Source organism: Ranitomeya variabilis, chromosome 3, assembly GCF_051348905.1.
Source record: "Ranitomeya variabilis isolate aRanVar5 chromosome 3, aRanVar5.hap1, whole genome shotgun sequence".
NCBI classification, from domain to species: domain Eukaryota; kingdom Metazoa; phylum Chordata; class Amphibia; order Anura; family Dendrobatidae; genus Ranitomeya; species Ranitomeya variabilis.
In genome coordinates, this window is record NC_135234.1 from 681255055 (window position 1) to 681272182 (window position 17128).

At 43.1% G+C, this 17128-nt stretch overlaps 1 protein-coding gene and 1 long non-coding RNA gene across 2 annotated transcripts in view; one reads left to right on the forward strand and one right to left on the reverse strand.

The window, feature by feature from the left end:
* Nucleotides 1–1379: 1379 nt before the first annotated feature.
* Nucleotides 1380–6917, forward strand: LOC143816997 (keratin, type II cytoskeletal cochleal-like). Its single transcript, XM_077298041.1, has 9 exons — nucleotides 1380–1846; nucleotides 2955–3163; nucleotides 3883–3943; nucleotides 4234–4329; nucleotides 4414–4578; nucleotides 4665–4790; nucleotides 5005–5225; nucleotides 5601–5629; nucleotides 6577–6917. The coding sequence occupies exons 1-9, from the start codon at nucleotides 1421–1423 to the stop codon at nucleotides 6753–6755; spliced, it is 1512 nt and encodes a 503-aa protein (XP_077154156.1). The 5' UTR covers nucleotides 1380–1420; the 3' UTR covers nucleotides 6756–6917.
* The window catches only part of LOC143816999 (uncharacterized), a 66085-nt gene continuing 54067 nt past the window's right edge, over nucleotides 5111–17128 (reverse strand). Inside the window, exons 2-3 of the long non-coding RNA XR_013224037.1 lie at nucleotides 5747–5843; nucleotides 5111–5205 (exon numbers count right to left, since the gene is read on the reverse strand). This is a non-coding gene — a long non-coding RNA (uncharacterized LOC143816999). The remainder of the gene's footprint in view (nucleotides 5206–5746; nucleotides 5844–17128) is intronic.

The window sequence follows — 17128 nt, forward strand, 5'->3', positions numbered from 1 at the left end:
GATATGGGGCGGTAGCTGGGCATAGCGCTCAGGTCAAGGGATGGCTTTTTGAGGATAGGTGTGATTGTGGCATGTTTGAAAGCAGAGGGAAAGGTATCAGAAGTTAGTGATAGGTTGAAGAGATGGGTTAGGGATGGGATTAGTGTGGTCATGAGGTTGGGGAGGAGTTGGGATGGCATGGGATGGAGTCAAGTGCACAAGTGGTAAGGTGTGATTTGGAGTGAAGATAAGTAAGCTCTTCAGTGATTTTGGAGAGGGAAGTTATGGGGTTAGGGCATTGGTCTGGTATACAAAGGGGTTGTGGTGGTTTGACAACAAAGACTTGCCTTGTTTGGTCGATCTTATTTTTAAAGTGTGTGGCAAAGTCCTCAGCAGAGTTGAGGGAGGTTGGAGGGGGCAGTGGTGGGCGGAGGAGGGATTTAAAAGTGTTGAACAACTGTTTGGGGTTGTGGGATAAAGAAGATATGGGGGATGTAAAATAGGCCTGTTTAGCAGAGGTGAGAGCTGATTTGAATGTAAGTGTTGCTTGTGTGACTGCAGTGAAGTCGTCTTGTGAATGCGTTTTGTTCCGATGACTTTCTGCAATTCGGAATACTTGCCAAAGCTTTTTAGTGATGTTATTGTGCCAGGGTTGTCTTTTGATTCGTCGCACTCTGCTATGCATGAGAGGGGCGACCGAGTCAATGGCTGATGCAAGAGTGGCATTGTAGAAACTAGTGGCAGTGTCTGTGCCATGGAGTGAAGATATGGATGGCAGTGGTAGTATAGAGTCAGAGAGCGTGTGGGTGTCTAGGTGTGCGAGGTTTCTGCGGGGGTGCGCATGTTGCTGGACATGGCTGACCGGTGAGGAGGACAGGCCATTCTGAGCAACACTGTCACTGTTGTATGGAATATAGCACTTGGTGACATAGTTTAGCAATATTGTCTCCAATGTCTATATCAAGACAACCTATGTAAGAAAATATGGAGTTATTACTGTAAAATATGAAATATTGTTCTACATTAAACATGCATTCAGTTGGTTTAGAAAAAAATACATTTGTAAATGTCTTATTCATTCAGACAAGCGCAGCATCACTCCATGTACAGCAACATTTTATACCCTCACATGATCATCGTCAATCAGCTCTGCTTCACATAACAGGACAGCATCATTGTTTTATTAAAAAATGGTAAAAACTAATAAAAGTGTAACAGCTTTGAAAATAGACGCTGGTGAATGTTTTATTTTCTATGAAAGAAGGAGGAACCAGTGTCACCAAGCTAGAGTCATAGGTAGTAATAGCCTGATCTTTATTAGAGACTACACCCACTTTAGGTATATAAGGGATGGAACAATTGTAATTTCCATAGCACAGCTTGAGTGAGCATCACTTGTACATAGAATCCTTTGCAAACTATCTACCTGAGAAGAACCATCATGTCTCATCACTCCATCCTTGCCTCCTCTGGACACAAGCACTTCAGCTCCTGCTCTGTTGCTTTACCCAAACATTCCAACTCCCACAGCATCTTATCCCACTCTTCGAAACATGTGGGCCATGGACACAAGAAACAACATTGCTTCAGCAGTGCAAGTGCCCATAATATTGGATCCAAGGGACACAAGATCTCAGTTGGACATTTTCATTCAGGGAAAAGCGGACATGGATCTGGGTTTGGCATCGGTGGCGGTGGGCATGGATTTGGGGGATCTGGTTGTGGAGGAATCACCTCTGTTACTGTCAACCAGGGTCTCCTGGCTCCCCTGAACTTGGAGATTGACCCAAACATACAGAGAGTGAGGACTGAAGAGAAGAATCAGATCAAAGGTCTTAACAATAAGTTTGCTTCTTTTATTGATAAGGTGAGTAAAATTCTTCATTGAAAAGCTATATAGATATGGTGAGCATTAAAGAATTGAAGTAGAGACTAAGGGAAACTGTATGTAGATGGGTAAGGAATTTGCTAAAAGACAGGAAACAAAGTTGTTGTAAATAGTATATTCTCTAAATAGGATATAGTCAGTAGGGGGGTACCACAGGGAGCTGTGCTAGGAGTCTGAATTGGCAAACACTTGTCAAATGAGATTTAATGTTGATAAATGTGCAGTAATACACATAGGAAGAATTAATCCTATTTCTGCATATAAATTAAATGGGAGTTTACTTTGGACTACAGAACAGGAGAAAGACTTGGGTATTCTGGTTAAAATTATGCTGAGCAGTAGTACTCAATGTCAAGCAGCAGTTGCAAAAGCAAACACAATTTTAGGATGTATAAAAAGAGAGATAAAATCCTATGATCCCAATGTATTGCTACTCCTTTATAGATCACTTATAAGGCCACATCTACAACATGGGATCGAGCTTTGGGTTCCACATTTTAAAAAGGAAATTCAGACGTTAGAGTCAGTTCAAATGAGGGCATCTACTGTAGATTATTACAAGGGATGGAAAGCCTCTCATATGATCAAAGGTTGGAAAAGTTGAGCTTGCTTAGCTTAGTAAAAAGACATCTCAGAGGAGAGCTTATTCATACATATAAGTACATGTGTGGTCAAAACAAAGGACTGGTACATGATTCCTTCCACAGACCACACTAAGGACCAGGTGTCACTCATTACGGGTGGAAGAAAGGCTATTCCAGCAGCTAAATAGGAAAGGGTTCTTTACAGTTAGATCAGTCAGAGTGTGGAATGCCCCACCACAAGAGGTAGTAATGGCAGACACTATAACAGCTTTTAAAAAGGGCTGGAAGTTTTCCACAGTACACAGAACATTGTGGGATATAGATAATTTTGTGACAAGAAATGTATAATTTATGGAGAACGGTTGAACTTGATGGACCAAGGTATTTTTCCACCTGTGTAACTATGATTAAATTCAATGTGTTATGCTAATTGCTATTTGGAGTTATAGGCAGATAATTGCCATTAAACCTTCTTAGTAACAAACATAAATGCCTTTTAACAGGTGAGATTTTTGGAGCAACAGAACAAGATGCTGGAGACCAAATGGGCTCTTCTTCAAGAACAGAAAACAGCCCGGTGTCAGATTGAACCTCTATTTGAGGCTTTTATCAGTAACCTCAGGAGACAACTGGAGAACCTGGAATGTGAAAGGGCTCGTTTGGATGCAGAAAGGAACAGTATGGAAGGAACTGTGGAAGAACTGAAAAGAAGGTAGAGGCATAATTGCCATCATTGGTGATCTCAAATGTTCATGATGGGACAACTCTTTTATGACATATCTGAGTAATATGACATAATTGTCTGATAGATAAGGGTCCCACTGGTATCTGCAGTTGTCTTGAAAACAGAATCCCACCCCACACAGTAGGGTATGGAGAGCTTTCCATTGTTTTAACCAATGTTAACTGCAGCTTAGTCGTCTCTTGGCATTGGTCAAATGAAAGTAATGAGTTGCAGTAAGGAATCATACTGAAGGCAGTATTTTATCAACTGGAATATAAATTTTCTAAGCTGTTGAGAAGTTGTAAAACCACTCAAAATCACAGAATTGAATAGACTCTAAATGGTGATCTTCTGTAGACCAATATCACTGTATCTTCGAGTTATAAACAGTCCTAGAATATTTCAAAATGTGTTCTTGGTCCAGTGAATGTTCTGAAGGTACACCTGTGTTAATGTCAACCAAAGACCATATTTTGATATTAAACTTAGAGTTCTTCATTCTCAATAAATCCAACAAAGTAATATTCCTGATACATCCTAAAGTTTCAGAGAGTATAAGTATGGTTTTCCATACCATAATATTTCTAGAATTACTATTATTATTCTCATGCATCATTGTTAACCTTATATTACTTCAGTAGTACATAAGTAAGATCTAGTTTATTTCTATACATTTCTACAGTAAATATAAACTTTTGTGTTTGTAGATACGAGGAGGAAGTTAACAGACGTACAGCTGCTGAGAATGAATTTGTATCTCTGAAGAGGGTAAGTGGTGGAAAGAAGTTACTGTATATATTTATAGTTTTGGTGAGCAAGCACTATATATATTGACATTGCATGTAGCATTATATATGATGTGACATGCTATTCATAGTTTTCTGCAAATGGATGCTGGTGGACATCTATATTTTGCTTCAGTTTGTTGTCTGAAAGGGAAATCCAGGTCTACTGACTGTACATCCTGATGATTGTTTTTGTCAATGCGGTACCATATTTACGGATTGTGTATATCTTAATATTGATGGCCATATATATTTTTTGTTTCTGGTTTGTAGGATGTTGATGCCGCTTTCATGAACAAAGCTGAACTCCAAGCTAAGGCCGACTCTCTTTCTGATGAGATCAACTTCCTGAGGACTCTCTATGATGCGGTAACATTTCTAATACTTTCAAATTCACAAAAATGAATGATGTTATTACAGTAAATTGCAATGTTATTATGTATTACTCTTCAGGAGATCAGTCAGCTCCAGGCTCAGATCTCAGACACCTCAGTGGTTGTGTCCATGGACAACAGCCGTGACCTGGACATGGACAGCATTATCGCCGAGGTCAGAGCCCAATATGAGGAGATTGCCAACAGGAGCAGAGCTGAGGCCGAGGCCATGTATCAGTCAAGGGTAAGGTTAATACATTTGGCATCATGGCGTTGGTAACTTGATTTCATGTTGAATGAGATATAAGACTTTTTTTTCTGTGTCTGCAGTTTGAGGACTTGCGTATGGCAGCTGGAAGAAATGGCAATGATCTGCAGAACAGCAGGAATGAAATTGCTGAACTCAACAGAACAATCCAGAGGCTCAAGGGAGAGATTGAATGTGCAAAAGCCCAGGTATGACTAGCAACAATCTAATAATACCTATTTCTATTTTTTGTGGTTATTTGCAAGCGTCAAATGTTTTTGTACCTTGGAGGCTATGTCAGGTTTTGGTACAAATAAAGAATATTATCAATACATGAAGCAATATATCAGAAAAGTAAAATATTTTACTGTGTAGTACTGTACATACTGTAGATAAAGAACAAATGTATGCTTTTGTTTCTAGCGTGCTGCTCTTGAAGCTGCCATCGCAGAGGCTGAGGAACGTGGTGAAGCTGCTGTCCGAGATGCCAAGAACAAACTGTCAGAACTGGAGTCTGCCCTACAGAAGGCCAAGCAGGACATGGCTCGCCAACTGAGAGAATACCAGGAGCTGATGAACGTCAAACTGGCTCTGGATATTGAGATCGCCACTTATAAGAAAATGCTGGAAGGAGAAGAGAGCAGGTGAGTTTAATGGTAGCACTCCATACTATACAGTAGGAGACCTATGATAATGCCATAATATAAGTCAAATTTATAACATCAAAAATTCTGAATAGTAACAAAAGATCACCAAGAATAATATATAATGCAATTTATAAACATATATCAAAATGCCATTACACATTATTGATCCCACCTATCTGGGATTGGGATTGGATTACTTTGGGAGTTCCTTGAATCTTTTTATCATATATAATATATTATCAAAATCAGCATATATAATTTATGCATGTTCCTAACATATAACATAAAAGTAAATTAATGTGTCTTACAAAAAATATTTCCTAATGCCACATCTTACTGAATTAATTATATTATTTAACATATATTTTTCAGACTTGCTTCGGATGGCCATGTTAATATTTGTAAGTATCAATATGAAGATTAACTATCTGTCCGTGATCCAAGCATTATATGTCTCTGTGAAGTCAATAGCTATAATTCTGGTGGGAAGATGTTGCTGTCTATACATAAATACATACATGTAATGCATGGAAAGGTTGGGCTTGCCAGAGCAAAAGTTGACTGTTAGAGGCCTGGAGAAGAGTACTAATTTTTCTTGTTTGACTTCCTTATGCCCTAAAATATGCAGAAATAAAGGGAAATGTAGTTTTATTTCTCTGCAAAAGTAACTGAAGACATAATGAGAATATATTTACTAGAATGTTTTCATCTATGGATTTAAACTTAAAGGGCTTGTTTCAAGTTTCGAAGTTATCCCCTATAGATGCGATAATGAATAACTTCCTGATTGTTGGGTGTCTCACTAACGGGACCCACACAAGTCCCGAGAACGTGGCTCTGAAGAGCCCTGTCTAATTGCACCAGAAATCAACCCTATTTATCTCCACTCCATTCGTTCTTTATGGGACTGATAGAGATAGCAGCACTCGGCAGTCACAATAAATGGAGTGGAGGTATACATACTTGACCTTCACTTTATTGAGATGGGGATAGCCAAAGCCCTATTATAAGCTTTTGCTTATCCTATAAACTCACAAGTTTGGCACAAACTAATAGAAATCACATTTATTTCTTAGTAAATAATGGCGTAATGCTGGACCATGCAATGAATTAGTAATCTCATGGGGGTCTGACATCTGGAAAACCACAGATCTTGATATTGAAGGGTGCTCATACTGTAATAAACTATGTGACAAATGCTACCCCTGTTATTTTGTAGCTATGCTGTAAATATCTGGTGCAAAATGCTACTTTTATTTGTGGTTGAAAGATATTGTTTTGTCACCAAGATTGTTTGAGGTTCATGTCTTCTAAGCTTTGACCAATCTATTTCTGTTATACGTCTCAGCCGTTCTTCACTCCAGCACTGGTGGAAAGCATCACTCAGGAGGAAAGTCCCATGGTGGAAGTGGACATCATCATCATCACCATCATCATAAAGGAGGATTTAGCTCCAGCAGCCACATCTCTGTTGGCAAACATCACTCTGAACATGGTCATGGCCATGGACATGGACATCACTGCTAAAGTGAATAACAAATTATATGTCTGCGCAGTGAGGAAGCTGTAATATAGGTGCAGCTGCTTTCTATGTCTATATTTGCCACTAGTCTGATAATCTAACCTTATCAAATGAATGTATTACCTGGTTTGTAATACTGCATATTGCTTTAATAAACTGCATTGCTTGTTCTATCTCCTGTTGAAATCTACTACTTATTCAAATGTGCACTTTTCAAAAGGTAGAAAATGTTGCTTTTGAAGTAAAAATCAAATTTGGATGTAAAAATTTAAACAAAGAATTATGATGTACAATAACAAATTGTATTGTGGTACCGTGTTAGCCAGAAAAATCAATGTGAATACTTTTCTGCCCAATGATGACAGAAGTATTCTCGGAGTGATACCTTTATTGGCTAACCAGAAAATAATATGTTTGCAAGCTTTCAGAGCACAGGGGCTCCTTCTTCAGGCAAGATTACAAATAGATTAAACAAAGAATTAAAAAACCCAGAAATATAAATATTTCTAATTGAGAATTGCATTCTTTAACTACTTCTGGACTTCCCATAGACTTTTATTTCTAAAAAGTCACTGCATAATACAGTAACTGCACTGGATCTGTAGCTTGGGTTAATATACCAGCCCCAGTTACAGGGGAAATCTGATTGACAAAAAAAAGAAATTAAATGTTGAAATGTCCTCCAATGGTCTTTTAGGACCTTTATGAGAGATACAATATTACAATATGTGAAAATTAAGGTAAAACATTTATTAATTAATTAAAGCAAAAGCTTCTGCCAATCCAATGCATTAGTTGTCCTGCACCTTCAGACAAAAAACAGCGTGATATATAGAAATAATTGTTACAGAAAGGTGAAAAAAAATTAACAAATATTTTAGTGGTCCATAGTGGTCATAAAATAAAAAAGGGAAAAACAGGCACATATTTATTTTATTTTCTCACCGATATCGCCTAATATCTTTAAACTGGATCTATGAAAAAATGTGTCTAGTCAAGAATAGAGATGAGTGAACCTTTGAAGGTTCGGTTCGATTCACCGAGCGATTAGACGTTCGCCGAATTTACCCAAACGCCATTAGATTCAATGGGAGGCCATAACCCATATACAGCACCTAAAGGGGTTAAGCCTTCACAAACAGCTAACATTAGTGGTAGACACCATGAAAACTGGTATCAAGAAGATAGAAATTTGTAAATGGCACAGCAGCAGTCTGCCATGGACCATGCAAGAGGTATCAGGGTCTGGTCCAATTTTTACAGCTTGGAATTGAAGTTTCAATGAGGACCTGGGGTTTAAGAGAGTGGTGTAAACCTTCTGAGCTGGGAGACCTGACACCTCATGCAACAGCTGAATTTTTGGGCCGCATGAACCTTTTTTTAGGTCATACCATTAGGCAAGAGAGAAGAACAAGACACAGGCAATAGGGTGTCTGTGTTTGTTATAACAGTATTATGTGTTTCTGTTAGTGATGAGTGAGCACTTAAATGCTCTGTACTTGAATCGAGCAGGTCGGACACTTGGACAGGTTCGTATCAAGTAAGTATAAATAGAAGTTTATGGGAAACTCAAGCAATTTTCTGGAATACCCTAACAGGAGGGCTGAGAGGGCAGGAAAATCACAGAAATGGATGGAAACAGAGCTCAAATGAAATGGGGACAGCATGGGCACGATGCCTGGATGCATCTCTGACTCCCAGGTCGCCACTGAGAACAATGTTGTGAGAGTACTACTCCAGTTTTACAGACTAACAATAAAACATACAGTAAAACTGAAGATAAAATAGATTTTACAGTAAAAAATGTTACGAAACATTCTTTCCTGCATAATGCAAAATTGAAAAGAGAAAAAAAAGCCTCCTCCACTCCTTAATAGCCATGCCATCTGTGTTTCTCCATCGCCTATGACTACAGTAGAAGACGTAGTAGAGGTGAAATAAAACTACACCCACCTGTAGTCACCAGTAAATGCAATTTTAACATTTTACTACCTTATCTGGACATGTGGTTTGTGACATGGTCAGACACCTCCTGCTAAATTTATGCAAGAGGGACTCTGAAACTCACAAAGCCTATGCAAACAATACAAAAACTGCCAAATCCGCCTTGAACATTTTAAATTACGGTAGGTATGTAATATATGCCTCCAAACCTTCCAGTATTAACAGGTAAAAGAAAATATGTAGCCCTGAAAAGGACTTTTGGTTTAGGTTGCAGCAACTGTATACCTATAGAAGTACTGCATGGCAATAAACCCTGCCTATATGCCTCTAATCCAAAACTATCCTTCCTCAACCAGCTATACCTACACTGAATGCAGGTAACAGCAGTCTTACTAGAGAAAGGACCGTATGTAGCCCTGAAAAGGACTTTTCTTTTTAGATTGGTTTAGATTGCAGCAACAGTATACCTATGGAAGGAATGTGAGGCAATAAACCTTGCCTACATGTCTCTAATCCAAAATTATCCCTCCTCCACCAGCTTACCTTACACTGAATGCAGGTAACAACGGTTTAGAAAATGGGCAGAATGTGTTAGGTGTCAAGTTCCCACCGCTGCACAGGGGGAATCTCAAACGATGTCTGCTGTGGTCTGACATTCTCCTCCAGCCACAGTGGAGCCTGCTCAGTGGAGACGTTGGTCCCAGCATCTGGCTCAGGCTGATACTGGACGATTGGTTACTACTGCCATTCCAGGCTCTGTCATTGTAGCCAGCAGTGTTCAGCAGCGAGCAGGTCTTTCTGGGACTAAGTCCCGCTTTTCCCATACTGAGCATGCCCATGGGACGACCTCCCATTGGAGGTCTAGGGTCACATGCTCAGGTCCTGTAGCAGCTCCTATTGGACCACCAGGAAGGTCCTTGTCTTCTACAGCTATAAAAGATTTGCATGGCCGCACGGCCATGTGCTAGTATCAACCTATGTTTTGAGCCTTGCTACTCTGTGGCCATGTTTTCATGAGGTCAGGGTTGGCTGAAATAAGCCCCTAGAATACCGGCACCTCCGGTGAGGAGTTTTGTGTGTTTGGATTCAGGTCTTGGCTGAAATTAGCCCCTAGAATACCGACACCTCTGGTGGGGAGTTGTTTGTGTGCTATGCTGACTGCATGACCACAGTTTTGCTCTGTTTGGTAACTGTGTTCCTCTGTGAGGTTAACAGAGCACAGCATTTCCCTATCCTAGCGATTCTGTGAAGTAACAGAGTTCGCTAATACCGCCATATAGAACCACCAATTGCTAGCAGCAGGTTCCTCTCCTGCACGGTGGACCACGGGTTGCAAAAGCACCTATTATTACATATATTTATACTCGGTGCATTCCGACAACCATAACAGTATGTAGCTTTAAAAAGGACTTTTCTTTTTAGGTTGCGGCTATTCCTCTTAAAGCAACTCTCCCTGAACTGATTCATGAGGACAGTGGGCCGAACATTGCATTACCGTGTCTTTTTTAAGACCCAATGACCCTATGCAGTCGGCTATTACTGTGCATGGCAGGCAATCCTCACATGTTCATTGGCTGTCTAAGTACGTGGCATGGGACTTGAGCATGGTGCTCAAGCACCCGCAATACTTGATCAAGTAACTAGCTTACCTAAGCACCCCGAAGCACAATCAAGTATCGAGCAGTGGTGAACACATCGCTCATCACTATTATCTGTGAATGTATTGGTGTAGTAGTGTTGTGTGTGTGTTTTGGTGTAGTCGAGTTGTGTGCATTTGGGTGTAGGAGAGTTGTGTGTGGGTTTTATTATTGGAGAGTAGTATGTATGTCTGCATTTTAGCAAAGCAGTATTGTGTATGTTTTGGTGTAGCAGAGTTGTGTGTGTTTTGGTATGGCAGAGTTGTGTGTGTTTTGGCATAGCAGAGTTATATGTCTGTTTTAGCACTTAGTGAACCTAGCAAAAAAGCCAAACAAAAAACAAGTGTGGGATTGAACTTTTTTTGCAATTTCACTGCACTTGGAATTTTTTCCCGTTTTCTAGTGCACGACATGGTAAAACCAATGGTGTCGTTCAAAAATAGAGTTGAGCCACTTTTACTTTTTTCTGATCGAGTCAGGGTTCGCGAAACCCTGTGAACTCGGCCGATTATTGCGTAAAGTCGGGGGCCGACTGAAACACGAAACCCAATGCAAGTCAATGGGGAATCAAAGTCGGCAGTGAGTGGAGGACAGGAAAACACCTGCAGTGCCCATTTTAATGCCGAAAACATCAATTCTTATAACTGAAGCTTGTCAATCTTAATTTACTTTATAATAATAGTTAGGCATTGAAAACTGGGGGTCATTTGGCTAAAGTTGTGGGGGGGTAGGGCTGGCTCAAGTTTTTTGTGGGCCCAGGAAACGCGGAATACGTCACGGCGGTGGAACAGGGAGAGGTAAGTATTTTAACTTTGCAAGTGCTGTAATCCTGAGCAAGCAGTGGGGGCCCACTTGTTGGCATTGGCACTGGCACAGGGCCCCTCATAGTACGACGGTGTGTTTGACGGCGGGTGGCGCCTCCCACCGGCAGAGACACTTTTGCGTACTATGAGGGGCCCTGTGCCAGTGACATCGCCAACGAGTATACCCCCCTACCTGATGAAGGAACCTGCACTTTCATCTGCACCTTCCTCTTTGTCCCCGTGTAAGGTGGTATAACATGCGGGAAGGGGAACCTGACTTTCAGCAGGGTCAGATTCTGGCTGTTTAGAGTGCAAGGGGAATGTAGTGGTCTGGGTCAATGTACCAGCAGACTCATCTAGCAGTGGCAGGGCAATGGGCAGGATGAGGAGGAAACACAGATATAGGCCCAAATAATAAAGTGGGCTAAATTCAGTTCAAAATTGGTGACAGGACTCACCAGGCGGCATTGCTTTGTTCAGCGGAGGACAACTGTAAGGAGTGGCTGACACAGTAAGTAGGCCCAAATAAGTAAGTAGGCTAAATGCAGTTCAAAATTGGTAACAGGACTAAACAGGCGGCATTGCTTTGTTCAGTGGAGGACAACTGTAATGAGAGGCTGACACAGTGAGTAGGCCCAAATAAGTAAGTAGGTTAAATGCAGTTCAAAATTGGTAACAGGACTAACCAGGCGGCATTGCTTTGTTCAGTGGAGGACAACTGTAATGAGAAGCTGACACAGGGAGTAGGCCCAAATAAGTAAGTAGGCTAAATGCAGTTCAAAATTGGTAACAGGACTAAACTGGTGGCATTGCTTTGTTCAGCGGAGGACAACTGTAATGAGAGGCTGACACTGTGAGTAGGCCCCAATAAGTAAGTAGGCTAAATGTCTGCCAAAATTTTTTTCATAAATAAACAGGTGGCATAGCTAGGTACAGGGGTGGGCTCCACTGCTGAGTAGCAGACAGTGGTAGTAGGCGCAAAGTATTAACTGGTCTAAATGGAGGCCAGGGCCCCTGTATATTTTAACTATCATCTATCATTTGAACAAATTTGTATTGGCAGTGCCATTGAAGGATTTAACAGCACAGACTACACAGTGGTGGAGCAAGGAGATGTAAGTATTGCAAGTGGTAGGGCACTGTTCGAGCTGGGGGGAACACTCTCTCATGGGCAGCGGTACTGGCATAGGGCCCCTCATATTACGACGGTGTGTCTGACATTGGGTTTGCACCACCACCGCCCGAGACACTTCTTTGTACTATGAGGGACCCTGTGCCAGTGCAGTCGCCCAAGATTGGGACACCCACCTGTCCAGGCAAACGCCACTCGCACGGGTGCTTGCGCCAGGTGGTGACCACGGCCCTGTGGGGGGAGTCAGCCCATTTAGGGAGGTATAAAAATGGCCTATGGTGGACATTCAGCAGCTGCAAATGGAGGAATTGGAGTAAGTAAGTAAGAGGAGGCCAAAAGTAAGACATTTTTCAGGCAAGCTACGTGTCAGCAGGGGAAGGTGGGGCCAAATAATTTGGAATCCATGATTGGTTCATTTAAATGAAGGTTAGATCATCAACATTTCGGGTAGCCAGACGTGTCCTTTTTTCGGTCAGTATTGAACCAGCAGCACTGAATACTCTTTCTGATAGCAAACTAGCAGCAGGGCATGCGAGCTCCCGTAATGCATATTCTGCCAATTCAGGCCAGGTGTCTATTTTAGATGCCCAGTAATCAAAGGGGAATGACCTGTGAGGGAGAACATCGATAAGGGCAGAAAAGTAGTTCGTAACCATACTGGAAAAATGCTGTCTCCTGTCACTTTGAATCGATGCAGCAGTACCTGTCGTGTCAGCGGTCGTTGTGAAATCACTCCACAACCTGGTCATAAAACCCCTCTGTCCAACGCCACTTCGGATTTCTGCACCTCTAACACCTCTGCGATGTTGCCCACTACGGCTCGTGTGAGAACCATCACCGCCGCTGTGTGCTGGGAATGCCTGAAACAAATGGTCTACAAGAGTTGCTTGTTTGGTAGCCAATATTTGCTCAAGGTTCTCATGTGGCATGATATTTTGTAATTTTCCTTTATATCGTGGATCCAGGAGGCAGGCCAACCAGTAATCGTCATCGGTCATCATTTTGATAATGCGGGGGTCCCTTTTTAGGATACGCAAGGCATACTCAGCCATGTGGGCCAATGTTCCAGGTGTCAATTCACTGCTTCTGCTTGGTTGAGGAGCACTTTCTTGCAAATCAACATCACTTGTGTCCCGCAAAAACCCTGTACCTGACCTTGCAACGCCACCAGTTTCTATTGCCCCCTGAGAAGCATCCTCCTGCCATAAATATTCATCCCAATCATCCTCCTCCTCTTTATCCGCTACCTCATCCAGGAGAGTTCCCTGAGCTGACAATGGCTGACTGTCATCAAGGCTTCCCTCCTCTTCGGCTGCAGACGCCTGCTCCTTAATGTGCGTCAAACTTTGCATCAGCAGACGCATTAGTGGGATGCTCATGCTTATGATGGCGTCGTCTGCACTTACCAGCCATGTGCATTCCTCAAAACACTGAAGGACTTGACAGAGGTCTTGTAGCTTCGACCACTGCACACCTGACAACTCCATGTCTGCCATCCAAGTGCCTGCCCGTGTATGTGTATCCTCCCACAAATAAATTACAGCACTCCTCTGTTTGCACAGCCTCTAAAGCATGTGCAGTGTGGAGTTCCACCTTGTTGCAACGTCGATTATTAGGCGGTGCTGGGGAAGATTCAGCGATTGCTGATAGTTCAGCATGCGGCTGGAGTGTATGGGCGACCGGCGGATGTGCGAGCAAAGTCTTCGCACCTTCAGGAGCAGGGCTGGTAACCCCGGATAATTTTTCAGGAAGCACTGCACCACCAGGTTGAAGGTGTGAGCCAGGCAAGGTATGTGTTTCAGTTGTGAAAGGGCTATGGCAGCCATAAAATTCCTTCCGTTATCACTGACTACCTTGCCTGCCTCAAGATGTACACTGCCCAGCCATGACTGACTTTCTTGCTGCAAGTACTCGGCCAGTACTTCCGCAGTGTGTCTGTTGTCGCCCAAACACTTCATTTGTAACACAGCCTGCTGGCGCTTACCACTAGCTGTTCGATAATGGGACACCTCGTGTGCAACAATGGCAGCTGCGGATGGAGTGGTTGTGCGACTGCGCTCTGTGGACGAGCTTTCGCTTCTGGAGGAGGAGGAGGAGGAGGGGTGGCGAACGCCTACAGCCAATTGTTTCCTAGACCATGGGCTAGGCAGAACTGTCCCACTATGGCTGTCCCCAGTGGACCCTGCATCCACCACATTAACCCAGTGCGCCGTGATGGACACGTAACGTCCCTGGCCATGCCTACTAGTCCATGCATCTGTTGTGAGGTGCACCTTTCCACTGACTGAATGCCTCAGTGCATGGACAATGCAGTCTTTGACATGCTGGTGGAGGGCTGGAATGGCTTTTCTCGCAAAGAAGTGCCGACTGAGTAGGTCATAGCGTGGTACTGCATAGGCCATCAGGTCTTTGAAAGCTTCACTTTCAACCAACCGGTAGGGCATCATCTCTAACGAGATTGATTAGTCTAGCAATGTGGGCATTCAAACCCTGTGTATGAATGAGAGGATCAGTACTTTCTTTTCTTTTCTTTAACGAGAGTCTCTTGTAGGGTGAGCTGGGCTGGAGAGCTGCATATGGTGGAACTAGCGGTGGTGGTGGTGGTGGACATGGTGGATTGAGAGAGGGTTGGTGATGGTATTCTTGATGCTGGCCTACATACAGTGTTTCCTACCAATAACCTTGTGATTCCCTGACTGCTTTGGCCTTGCGACGATACCTCCACATTTGCTGCTGGTGGTGTCCTAACTGGTGGGCTTACAGTGAGGGAAGCAATGTAGCGTTGCTGACTACCTTCATTCTGAGCAGGTGTACCAACGGTACGTGATGTTTGGTAGTTGGTCCAGGCTTGCAAGTGCATGCTGGTTAACTGTCTACGCATGCACGTTGTATTTAAATTTTGAAGATTCTTTGCAAAGGTCTTTGAGCATTTCTTACAGATAACTTTTGACTGATCATTCGGATATTGGTTAAAAAATTGCCACACTGCAGTCTTCCTACTATCAAATACCTTTTCAGGCATTGCACGCTGTGCTACTTTCACCGGATGGCCACGCTGTCCTAAAACTGTTTTTGTTTTTGACACATGTTTTTGGCCTGATACGGGCCTGCCAGATGACAGCTGTTGCGATGTAGATGGCTGCTGCGGATCATCCTCCTCCGCTTCTGAGCTACTGGCAGCAGCACCCTCTTCCCCCAATGGCTGCCAAACTGGGTCAACAACTGGGTCATCTATCACCTTCTCTTCAATGTCATGTGCACCTTCCTCTGTGTCACCATGTAAGGTGCTATAGCGTTCGGGACAGGGCACCATAGTCTCATCAGGGTCAGATTCTGGCTGAGTACACTGCGAGGGCAATGTAGTGATCTGAGTCAATGGAAAAGCATAATAATCTAGCTGTTGCTGTGCATCAGTGCACTCCATGCCCGATTCATCTTGTAATGGGCAGTTAACAATTTCCCTTTCTAACCCAGGCACGGTATGTGTAAAGCGGTCCATGGAGTAACCTGTGGTGTCGCCTGACGCATCCTTCACTTTTGGTTTGGGTGACAGACACAAAGAAACGTCTTGTTCCTGACCAGGAGCATCCACTGACGACTCGCTGCTTTTATATTTTGAACTTTCTGAAGAGGAGGCGAAAGAGCTAGAGGCTGAGTCAGCAAGGAAAGCCAAAACTTTTTCCTGCTGCTCCGTCTTTAAAAGCGGTTTTCCTACTCTGAGATAAGGGAGCCTTCGAGGCCTTGTGTAGCCAGACGATGACGCTGGCTCAACTCCTCCAGCCTAAGTGCTATTTTGCTTTTGCCACTACCGCCAGATGCTCCACCACCACCATCAGTACCAGCTGGCAACGACCGCCCACGGCCTCTTCCACCAGACTCCCTCATTTTTGGGAAAATGTTACCAAAATAACAACTGTTATATGGTACTGTAAAACAAGGTAGAAGGTGTATATAAACTTGTTGAGAATTTAAATCTCCTTTTTTATTTTGGGGAGACTGAACCAAAACTCAGGCCCAGTGTATAACACAACACAATGTAAGTGGCAGAATGTGGCTGGCTGATATACGACAAACTAACAGAACTGACATATATCCACTTTGTGATAATTTGAATCTCCCTTTTTTGGGGGGAGACTGCACCGCAACTCAGGGCCAGTGTATAACACAACACAATGTAAGTGGCAGAACGTGGCTGGCTGATATTCGCAAACTAACAGAACTGACATATATCCACTTTGTGACAATTTGAATCTCCTTTTTTGGGGGGGAGACTGCACCAAAACTCAGGCAGCCCAGTGTATAACACAACACAATGTAAGTGGCAGAACGTGGCTGGCGGATATACGACAAACTAACAGAACTGACGTATATCCACTTTGTGACAATTTGAAACACCCGTTTTTGGGGGAGACTGCACCGCAACTCAGGCCCAGTGTAAAACACAACACAATGTAAGTGGCAGAACGTGGCTGGCTGATATACGACAAACTAACAGAACTGACATATCCACTTTGTGACAATTTGAAATTTTTGGGGGTGTGAGGCCGTGACCCTGGTACAGCTAGGGGGCGCTGTATGTGCTCTGCAGAATGTGCATGGAAGCGTAGTGAGGCCATGAGGGCGTACTACAGACACAGGTGTGGCTGTAATTAGAATAGTGAAGCAGTGACTGATTAAAAAGCCCTGTAGTAGTGGGGGAGGTGTGTCAGTGTGTTCTTGGAAGCAGACAGGGCAGTTGTCTGCAGGTTTCTCTCTGTGTGGAGCAGCACAGAGGCTAAAGGAACCAGAGAGACTGACACCCCGTGTCTTGGGCTGTCTTACATGTACCCGGCTGCACTCCAGAGGAAAATGAGTGCAGTGCC